Source organism: Triturus cristatus, chromosome 4_2, assembly GCF_964204655.1.
Source record: "Triturus cristatus chromosome 4_2, aTriCri1.1, whole genome shotgun sequence".
In the NCBI taxonomy this organism is placed as follows: domain Eukaryota; kingdom Metazoa; phylum Chordata; class Amphibia; order Caudata; family Salamandridae; genus Triturus; species Triturus cristatus.
Genome location: NC_140586.1, coordinates 923054431 through 923065783, shown reverse-complemented (window position 1 = coordinate 923065783; position 11353 = coordinate 923054431). Strand labels below are relative to the sequence as shown.

Sequence of the window (11353 nt, the reverse complement as noted above, 5' to 3'; positions counted from 1 at the left end):
ATGTTGTGTACCTTTCAGTTCCACCGGGTGTGATGCAAGGAATGTGCTTGTGTGGGAGGGTTTGTAGTTCCAGAAGGGCTTTGTTGATCAGAGCTCAGAGAGGCCTTTCACGAGCACGTTCTTCCTGGAGGGCCCCTTAGAAACGGCAGGTGAGCAGGCCAGGGCCACTGACGCTCTAATAGTGAATATGAGAATGTTTGTAGTGCTAAGTATGCGTAGGGGCGGAGTCTGGGGGTGCTCACCCCCAGTAGTGACTGCAAGTGTGCATCAGTACTAGTGATAGAGCGTATACATAGCTACTTGTGAGTGTAGAAAGTAGTCTGCACCGTTTGCGTTAGGGAATGTTAGAATGTTTGCACCATTCAATGTGTGCACACCTGTGAATGTGCGGGTGTCATGTTTAGTGAACACTCGGGTGTAAAAATGTTTGTTGTACCAAAAGTGAACGCGTTAGAAAGTTTACTGTTGTAATTGTGAGATTCGTGACTCCTATAACACATGCGAGGGCTGGAGGGCGCGTGTCATTATAGTGAGTGTTGGTGTCTGCACACTGCGGCAGTGCAGGCCAGTCTCCGTGACCCCTGACCTCCAAGGACCCTTGTTTTGTTTCGTGGTCACACGCACAGGCCACACTTCGCCAATCTCCTGGAAGCAGGGCCCCGTGCGCCTCGTCACTGTCAGAGGCCGTGAGCAGTGACACGCTGGTGGTTTTGGGGGTGCGTGCAGGGGAAGGGGGGCAGTACACAGGCTTCCTGAGCGGAGGTACCGACGCTTCAGAGATAAAGGCGTCGCATTCAGAGGAGGCTGGCAGCGAGCTTTGTGCCGAGGAGCAGGGCAGGGGGGCAGCGAAGGGGGCACGGACGGGGAGAGCTGGAGGTGTGACCAAGAGGAGAGGGCACTGCCTGGGAGGGCAGAGGGCACTGCCAGGGAGAGCAAAGGGCACTGCCAGGGTGAGCAGAGGTTGCTGACAGGTTGAGTGGGCACTGCCAGGGAGAGCGGAGGGTAGTGCCAGGGAGAGAGGCCACTGCCAGGAAAAGCAGAGGGTACTGCCAGGGAGATAGAGCACTGCCAAGGAGACAGGGTACTGCCAGGGAGAGAGTGCACTGCCAAGGTGAGAGCGCACTGCCAGGGAGAGAGAGCTCTGCCAAGGAGACAGGGTGCTACCAGGGAGAGAGAGCACTGCCAAGATGAGAGCGCACTGCCAGGGAGAGAGAGCTCTGCCAAGGAGACAGGGTACTGCCAGGGGGAGCAGAGGTTACTGCCAGGGAGAGAGGGCACTGTCAGGGTGAGAGCGCACTGCCAGGGAGAGAGAGCTCTGCTAAGGAGACAGGGTACTGCCAGGGAGAGAGGACACTGCCAGGGTGAAAGCGCACTGCCAGGGAGAGAGCACTCAGGCAAGGAGACCGGGTACTGCCAGGGAGAGAGAGCACTGCCAGGGAGAGCAGAGGGCTCTTTCAAGGAGAGGGGGCGCTGCCAGTCGGAGGAGAGACAGTGGCATCGGGTACAGTGGGCATTGCTGCTGTACAGAGTGCAGGAAAGCCTCATTCCGGAGGGAGAGGGGCAAAGGCTGGGCGCTGCAAGGGGCCCGGGACAGTACTGGCAGCAGCAGGATGCCCCCCCGACGCCCCCCTCGATGGAGCTTCCTCGTCGTGCTAGCCGCAGCTGGGCTCGCTGCCCTCGGGGCACTGCCCCCACCCGTGACTCAGACAGGTAAGAACAGGACTGTAAATGAATACATTGTTTGATGAATAGCGCATGATGACGCGGTACTCCGGCTTCCTAGCACCATAAAATACGATGACATCCCCCGATGTCCCTGTTACCCGGTCTGCCTGAGGACCTGGAGAGTCCAGACGCCAACAGGGGGCGCCTTTCAGCGTTACCAGCGGATGTATGACGTTACAACGCATACTTTTACAACGCATGCACTTACAACGCAATTTTTACAACGCAACATCCACTACAACGCATTCCATTACATCGCATGACACTACAACGCATTTTTAAAAAACTACCTTTACAACGCATTCCATTACATCGCATACTACCTTTACAACGCATACCATTACAACGCATAATATTACATTGCATTTAAGGTAAGTATTGGATAGTATAGGGGTAAAAATTACTATTCTAACTCCAGGGGGTGCAACAGTAGGGTAAGTGTTGGATAGTATAGGGGTCAAAATTACTATTCTAACTCCAGGGGGTGCAACAGTAGGGTAAGTGTTGGATAGTATAGGGGTAAAAATTACTATTCTAACTCCAGGGGGTGCAACAGTAGGGTAAGTGTTGGATAGTATAGGGGTAAAAATTACTATTCTTACTCCAGGGGGTGCAACAGTAGGGTAAGTGTTGGATAGTATAGGGGTAAAAATTACTATTCTTACTCCAGGGGGTGCAACAGTAGGGTAAGTGTTGGTTAGTATAGGGGTAAAAATTACTATTCTAACTCCAGGGGGTGCAACAGTAGGGTAAGTGTTGGATAGTATAGGGGTAAAAATTACTATTCTAACTCCAGGGGGTGCAACAGTAGGGTAAGTGTTGGATAGTATAGGGGTAAAAATTACTATTCTAACTCCAGGGGGTGCAACAGTAGGGTAAGTGTTGGATAGTATAGGGGTAAAAATTACTATTCTAACTCCAGGGGGTGCAACAGTAGGGTAAGTGTTGGATAGTATAGGGGTAAAAATTACTATTCTAACTCCAGGGGGTGCAACAGTAGGGTAAGTGTTGGATAGTATAGGGGTAAAAATTACTATTCTAACTCCAGGGGATGCAACAGTAGGGTAAGTGTTGGATAGTGTAGTGTAATATTATGCGTTGTAATGGTATGCGTTGTAAAGGTAGTATGCGATGTAATGGAATGCGTTGTAAAGGTAGTTTTTAAAAATGCGTTGTAGTGTCATGCGATGTAATGGAATGCGTTGTAGTGGATGTTGCGTTGTAAAAATTGCGTTGTAAGTGTAGTGCGTTGTAAAAGTTGCGTTGTAAAGGTTGTTCCCCGTTACCAGCAGTTTGCGGGGGGTCACTGGGACGGGGCAGCGAGGGGTAACTTGCGTCAGGAGCTGTCCAGCGACATCTTACATGAGCCCGTGGGGTGCGCTGGGGATACAGGCCCCCCCAAGAACACTGGTCGTGGGGACCGCAGAAACGCGTGCTCTGGTCTTCCTGCACCTGTCCTTAGTGGGCCAGTAGCCCACGGGCCTCTCCAGAGCAGGTAGCTAGACTAGCGGGAGTGAGGGTTAGCGCTGAGAGGCCAGTCAAGGCATGGGCGTGGGTTAGTAAGATTCAGGGGTGGGGGGATTCTTACATTTGCAACTAAAAAAGCAGTGGGCTGCAGGAAGGAGGGCTGAGATAGCCAAGGTCGGAGGGGGGGAGGTGGGGGGGGGGCGAGGAGGGGACTGCTTCCGTGAGGAGCGGGGTCAGTACTGATCTGCTTAGGTGGGCCTCTCCAGGGAGTGGCACAGTGGGCAAAAAACCATGGTACCCTGAGTGTTTGCCACTGGTTAGACTCTCTACAAGCCTTCATCGCATCACCTGGCAGGGGTTTGATTGGCAGCTGTGCGCGTGGACACCCCGAGGCTGCGCGGCTTCCAAAGCTCAGTACTGACAATGTTTGTCAGTTTCCAACATTTACATTTGCGCCCATTCAAGGAGTACTTCTGTGAGTGCAGATCTAATTTTTTTTAGATAAACTAGTCACTTGATATATTTAAGTGTCAGGTTCAAAGCTCTTTGCAAAACTAGAACATGAGAAAAACTGACACGAACACAGCAAACCTGCTCCAGGGCCCACAGGCCCAAGTGCCAAAGCAAACATGCCTTGGAGGGGTGTCCCACCCTGAACAGCCCTGCTGAAGCTGCGCCCCAGTCCCTCTGACCTGGGACGGGCAGCTCTCCCTGGAAACTCAAGATGGCGGTCAGATACCACACCTCAGCCTGGAGTCCCTGCTCTGGGATCACTTATTTTAAATGTATCTTCAGGGCTCACACTCTCTCTTCGTCTCTGCTACGAGAAGCCTCGATGGTCAGATCGGTGCATGTGGGCCGGGCTCCATATTTCCAGTCCTCGCCTTTTACAAATCATTTTATCAAGTGACTGACGCCCGACTCGCATAAAGAGGAGGGCGCACCAGCCGAGGAATGGGCCCCCAAGGCAAGGGTCTGGCTTGGCTCTGAGTGAGGGACCATGCATGAGCCGAGCCATGAACACGTTCTGCATGTATATCCTGCAGCAAATATAATGTAACAATGTGACACATTCTCTTCAGAATTAAAAAAAGTGTATTTCTTTAACACGCAGAAACGTTTCTCCTTAGTACATCGGATTATATCACTGCCTAGACATATATTTATTAAAGGTGATTGTTTTAATACATGACCGTAGACACATTAATGGCTTGTCCCCCAACAACAATAATACTATTAGTGAACTAAGAGCAATGACCGTAATCATGTACAGCGGTGGGAAGCCTACATATCGGACTCAGAATAACAAGGGCACTAGGGGCCCGATTCACAGAACTAACTTAAGACAAAATCCTAAACTTACTACCATTTTGGTATTCACAGAAGTTAGGAGTCCTAACTTTACTACTCCTAAACTGAGAAAAATCCCAATTTTAAGACTTTCGGTATTCACAGAAGGCATTTAGGAGTCCTAAAGTTAGGAGTCCTAACTTCTGTGAATACCGAAATGAGTAAGTGCCTTCTGTGAATACCAAAATGGTAGTAAGTTTAGGATTTTGTATTAAGTTAGTTCTGTGAATCGGGCCCTAGATATTGAGGACTGAATATTATATTGTCACGTCTGGACTATGGCAATGCCTTGCACAGCGACCTCCCTAATAAGCTGGCGGGCAAACTCCAGGTGACGATGAAGGATGCAGCGAGATTGCGGCTTAAACTGCCGAGACGGGCACTTGCCACACCACTGTTACTACAACGTCATTGGTTGCTGATTGAACGGGGCCCATGTTTAAAGGCCTGTGTATTGCACATAAGACACTGTATGGTACTGGACCGGCCTACATCGAGGAACACCCAAGGAACTATCTGCCCGGTCTCTATCTACAATCCTCTGAGGCAAATTTGTTGATCTGTCCGCGATTTAGTAAAGCTACCATGGGCGGTCGGGCAATCTCGGTCTTGGGCCTCAGATTTGGAATGGATTGCCAGAGAGTTTGAGGAAAGAAGTAGCTCTTGTTCCCTTTTGGAAAAGGCTGAAGACTTTTTTATTTAAACAAGCTTGGCAATAACATGTCATGATAGTCGAAGCATGTCGATGTTCGGTAAGACAATCATGTAAACCCTAAACATGGCCTAGATTCTTTTTACAGATGGAGCAACATTATAGTCTAATAACTCAAACATAAGAGGTGCTTGTACAGCGCACACCCTAAACTCAAGTATTTAAAAGTGCACTTGTATATCATAATAAAGAAAAAAAGGCTCTGGGAAATAAAATGTTTGCCTGCGTTCACACAATTTGGACAAGCAAGGAAGCAGATATTGGTTCCAGATTATCTGGTTTCACATTTTGAAATTCAGCCACCAGATACGTATCTATGTATCTCTCTCTCTTGCTAATTCCATCAAAGGTCGCTGCTTGTCTTTTATGCTTGGTGCAGGATGAGAAAAACCCACAGACAGAGGAGAGCTGACTCGTGGTCTCTATATCCAACAACCAAGAAACCATGTATCTGGGAAGTATCACACTCCAAACATCCCCCTCCCCAATCTACACCAACACCCTCCCCTCCCCCACCTGAAGCTACGTCCCTGACTCAAGACCTCACTAGGCGCATGCTGAGGGCATAAGCCTTCAGCACCTGAGGGCTGTTCTCCGGACTAAGCCTGGGCGGAGTTTGCAGAGTCTACGAGGAACTCTGCTAAGTGACAAAAAAACTCTGTCGTGCTACGCGGAGTTCCACGAGTGGTGGAGTGCGTTAGGGTCATGCCGTTCGTGGTGATTTTGAGCAACAGGTGTTTGTCCTGCGCTGTAAAATCATTGCGAACGGCTTCATGCACAGTGCAAGAGGGTGCTGCTTCCTTTCTGCTGTTCGAGTAGATTTTCTACTCGAGCTGCAGCTTTCGGAAAGTTTCTCAACGCGAGTGGTTGTGACCTGCCGTGACCACTCGCATTGAGAAATCTGACTGCCCGCGTTGAAAAATCTTGCCAAGAAGTTGATTTTCCTTGCTCGCGCTTGCCAACTAGACCTTCGCAAGCACAAGCAAGGAAAAATCTTGCTGGGAGGTGGAATTTCCTCGTGCATGCTTGCCAAATTGACATTGACGAGTACGAGCGAGGAAAAAAAACTCTGCTCCACAGAGCAGAGTTTTTGGGAACTCCGCATGCTCAGCGGTATGTGGAAAACTCTGCAAACTCCGCGAATGGAGTGGAGTTAATTGCCCAGGGTTACTCAAGACCCTGGCCCCTTGGAGCTTCCAGTTGTTCAAGCACCTAGGGATACCGAGCAACCCCTCAGCTGTTCCTCCACAAACTCGCTTTCCAACCATGAGTCCTCAATAGGGAAAGTGATATTGTGGTGAGGAGATAAGAGGCGCTCCTGACGCCCAGGGGCTCTCCGCAGACTAGTTCTGAGGAGCTGTTGAGCTGCAATGCAATGACTTGCGTTGAGATGCGTGATGCGCTGCACAGCGATGGTTCTTAGGAACTGCCGGGCTGCGAGGAGAAGACCTGCATCGAGATGTGACGGTTCTGAGGAGCTGCGTGGCTCCGACGTGAAGAATTGTATCGAGGTTTATTGTGCATTGAGAGTTATGAGCAGCTGCGGAGGTCCTGTCACAATTGGAAGTTATCAATTATTAAATGTAATAAGGAAACCCAATGTTACCCTACGGGAGTGGCAGGCCTTGTAATAGTAAAAACAAAGTTAAAGAGTTTTGCACTCCCAGGACATCTAAAACTTAAATGTAAATGTCCATCTTTTGAAATACTATGCACCCTGCTCTCTGGGCTGTTGAGGGCCTACCCTATGGGTGACTTATATGTATTAAAAAGGAAACTTTAAGCCTGACAAAAGGTTTAATTTGCCAGCTCAAAAAGGCAACTTGAAATTGCACACACATGGTGGCAGACCTGAGACATGTTTAAAAAGGGTTACTTAAGTGGGTGGCATAATGAGTGTTGCAGGCCTACCAGTAGCATTTAAGTTACAGGCCCTGGATATATGGTTTACCACTTTACTAGAGACATACAAGTAAATTGAATGTGCAAATCGGGTGTAAGACAAATTTACCATGTTTCAAGGAGAGAGCACAAACACTTTAGTAGTGGTTAGCAGTGGTAAAGTGCACAGAGTCCTAAGGCCAATATAAATGAGGTCAGAAAAACAATGGAGGAGTAAGGCAAAAAGTGTGGGGGAAAACCACCCTAAGGCCAACAGGTCTACAATGTACTGACTCAGCCAATGCCATTCAATGCATGCAACATTTCCAGTGAGAGTGAAGGGTGTAGGAGAGTAGGATCTGCTTCATATGTGTACCCCCACTTTTTGCTGGTGTTTCACTGTTTTTCGACTTTAGTCTGGCTGGGACCCTGCTAACCAGGGCCCCAGCCTAGCTGCTTCCTCTCTAAATTGATTGCATGTACTTTAGGTACACTCCATATTGGATACTGGGGTACCCTTGTGAGTCCCTAGTATATGGCACACTATGTACCCAGGGCATAGGTACCCCAGAGGCCTACCAGGGACTGAAGCATGTATTGTGCCACCCGTGGAAAGCCATGCAAAATTACTCCACAGGTCTGCTACTGCAGCCTGGGTATGGTGGTGCATGCACTCCTTACTGAGGTATAGGTTCACTATTCCTCACCTATCACTGCACATAGTAACCTATCAGTCACCCCTAAGGCAGGCCTTATCAATCCTGAATGCAGGGTGCTTGGTTATATGTGAGAGGGTGCCCAGGCATGAGCTGAGCCCCTCTGCAGCCTTTGAAATCTCTTCTCCGGGGTTGTCAGTGGTGCAGCCTGACCATATACTCTTAAGTGCATTATATCTAAAACGGTTAATGCTAACTTTGGACGGGCTGCACGGAATCATGTCATGTTTGGTGTGAAACACCTTGGAATCATACCCCCACGTCAGTTTTTGATGTGATGATATGATCCCTCCCTTCTAGAGGGAGAGACATGGCAGTACTGTTATACCCGGTAGAAATCTAATAGAGCCCTTGCATCACAAAATGGATGCTGCAGACAAGGGTCTACCCTCCTGCTGCTGACCGAAACTCCAGCAGGGGAGGCCTGGACATTTGGTTTCCTGTCACAGGGAGATGTAACCACCTCCCAGACAGGCTTATGTGTATTGGGGCTGGGTGGGAGCACTCTCTGAGTGCTTTGAAGTCCTGCACTGGGGGCACATTTGGTGTCCCTGTGCATAGTTCAGCTCAAACCGGTTCAGGGGCTTCCAGCCCCTGCTCTGGCGCGAGTCTGGACAAAGGAAATGGATGTAGCCACCCCTCTTTCCAAACCCTCCCATAGGTGGGTCCCTAGAGCTAGTCCAACCCCTTCCTTAGGTATAAGTAAGCACCTCTGTAACCAGAACTTTAGATATCCCTGGACGAAACTCTGAACCTGAATCCTGTTACTTCGACGCTCTGCTAAAGACTAGAGGACTGAAGAAATCTCCCTTGGGGTCAAGGAGTGACTCCCCTGCTTGGCAGGCACCAACAAAGCATTTTGCCAGTCTGCATCTCCGAAGCTCCCACCGGACTCCAAAGTATTTGCAGCCCAGGAAGAGAATTTCCAGACATCTCAGAGGCTGACCCGAGTCTCTAGCAAAGCTGAGACCCGCAGCCCTCGTGAATAGCGTGGAACCGGAACTCCTGGTCACCGTGCACCTTTGCAAGTGCATTGACTTCTCGACGTCTCTTGAAGTCTTGCTCGGGCTTACTTGTAGCCCCCACCTTGAGCAGAGAATCCACCTGAGATCGTCGGCCTAGTCACCCCGAGTGACCCGTGGGCCACCATTTTGTGTTTCCTCTTGAGGTCCCTTCGCGATCCCTGGTCCGTCGACTGGTGGGTCCCTGAGGGGGTAACTTTGATTTTCCTTGGGCTTCCCTGGTTGCTCCAGATGTGCCCCGACTCCCTACCAAGTGGTGAGTCCCTCAGACCTTGCTGGTCTGGACCGAAGCATCTTTCTCCTTTCTGCGTGGGTTGATGATGCCAAGGCTTGTTGTGTCCAATCCAGGCACTGACACTGCAGCACTCGACATCCTTTGTGGGGCAGCTCGAATACAGCTCCTGGTCATCTTCGACACCTCCTGGTCCTCGTGGCTAAAGAGTCAAGCTTCACCTTCCTCACCTGAAAATCACCCGACATAGGTGGGCATCCGCCTGTTGTCCTCCTGGTCACTGGCAAGTGACCCAGACTCTGTCCCCTCTGCTTTCAGGTTCTTCTCAACTTCGATCCAGGCTTGGATCTCTTCGGACACTTCGCATCTTCCCGGCAGCAGCACTTCTTTGCTAGCTCCCATTGAAATCGACGACGCGACCCGACACCATTTGACACCTATGCACCCAGCTTCCCAGGGTGAGGTAACTCAAGTACTCCGGTGCTCCCGTGGTTGTTGGTCCTAGAACTTCCTAAATCCCAAAGGGTTTGGTCCTGACTCATTTCTAAGTGTCCCTAATCTTTAAAAATCTAACCGCGACTTTCCCCATAGAAGCTAACAGGAGCTTGCGGCTGTGTTCTCACACTGCACAATGTCCCCATGGGTCCCCTGTTTCACTACCTTGGGTGGTTCCTTGGGGTCCCAGCGATTCTACAGGCTCTAGGCCTTGACTCTAGTTAAGTCGTGGTTCTTATATCTCTATTTTAGTATATGGTTTGGCTCGCCCCTAGGGCCTGACGTGTATTTGTGCTTTTTACTGTCATACTTGAAGTATAACTTATCTATTTTGACCTCTAGTCTCATAAAGAGACTAGGAGGGTGTGTTTAGAAATAAATACATATATTTGATATATATATTCCTTGTGTGGTTGTCTTCCATTTAGGCACTCAAGTGATTATAGACTGGTAAAACAAGCTGCTTTACATTCCTTCAAGACTTAGCCTGAAGGCTGCTCTCCATAGCTACCACTAGGATATCTTTCAATAAAGGTTGTCTGTAACCTATAACCAATAAGGGGTTGTTTTGACTGATACAGGGTGCCCACTATAACTAGTGGACAGCATATACCATGCCAACTTCTCACATTGGTGTACAGCGTGTGGGATTCCAGCTTGCTATTATTTTTCCAGATAATCTCAATTGAGTGACTAACTGAAAACCACTAAAGGTACCCTAGGTACATATAATACAATCTTTAGAATACAGTAAGTTCTACTGAACTTAGAGTTGTGTGTTAAGGGCTAGCACACCCTTTCTACAACTCAAGAGAGTTTAGTAGGCCACACTAGAGTAGGTAGTGCAATGCACCGCACCTCACTAGTAATGTCTTCAAGGCCAGGAACCAGTGGGTCCCTGTCAAAAGCCAATGGGCTTCTGGTTTCCAAGTATGATAACCTCCCATTCATGGAACTGAGAGCATTATGCACAGCTAGGAAACCGAGGACAGGCAAAAGTCCAACCACCCAGCATCTCATAGAGGTACTCAGGCAGGATGATATCAGAAGACCTATAGGGTCTGAGGGGGCAGGCAGAGTGGGTGGGACAGCACATGAGGAAGGGCCTATGATGGGGGGTGGTCCACACTGTCCCCTTCTTTGTCCCTCCTGGAAGACTTGGTGGTGGGCCTAGAAGGTCAAGATCTCCCTCAGTGTAGTCTAACCATTCTCGTTCATCTATAGGGACCTCTATCTCTTCTAATAGGAGGGAAACCTCTCAGGAGAGAGAGGAGGGAGAGACTGCTTAAGAATGAGGACGCTCAGCTTGAAATCAGAAAGAAGCAGGTAGCCCTTGAAAAGAAGGCCCTAGAGCCTTAAAGAGCTAGAAAAAAGTTGGGACTAGAGTCCCATGGTGGTAGCAACATCCCTAGAGATAGGGATAGGTATTATGACCATAGAAACCTGAATAAGATTGTCCCTCCCTACCACAGTGGGGATGACATCCACAAATGGATACTGCACTGGAAAGGGCTTGTAAAGTTCAAAGGGTCCCCCAGGAGCAGTGAGCAGCAATATTATGGCTCTCCTTTGCAGACAAAGGTAGAGATAAGCTCCTCACTGTAAGAGAGGAGGAGGCAGATGATTACAACAGTCTGAAGAGTGCCTTGATTGAAAGGTTTGGCCTAACCACTGAGCAATACAGGTTAAAGTTCAGGGATACCCAAAAGGCACAGAATCAAGACTGGGTAGACTTTGTAGATTGTGCTACTAA

General features: G+C 49.2%; 1 protein-coding gene across 1 annotated transcript in view; it reads left to right on the top strand.

Moving 5' to 3' along the window:
• The first annotated feature begins 775 nt into the window (after positions 1–775).
• The window catches only part of MPL (MPL proto-oncogene, thrombopoietin receptor), a 238382-nt gene continuing 227804 nt past the window's right edge, over positions 776–11353 (top strand). Inside the window, exon 1 of the mRNA XM_085602979.1 lies at positions 776–1710. Within this exon, the coding sequence (XP_085459105.1) occupies positions 1611–1710 (100 nt within the window). The 5' untranslated portion in view covers positions 776–1610. The remainder of the gene's footprint in view (positions 1711–11353) is intronic.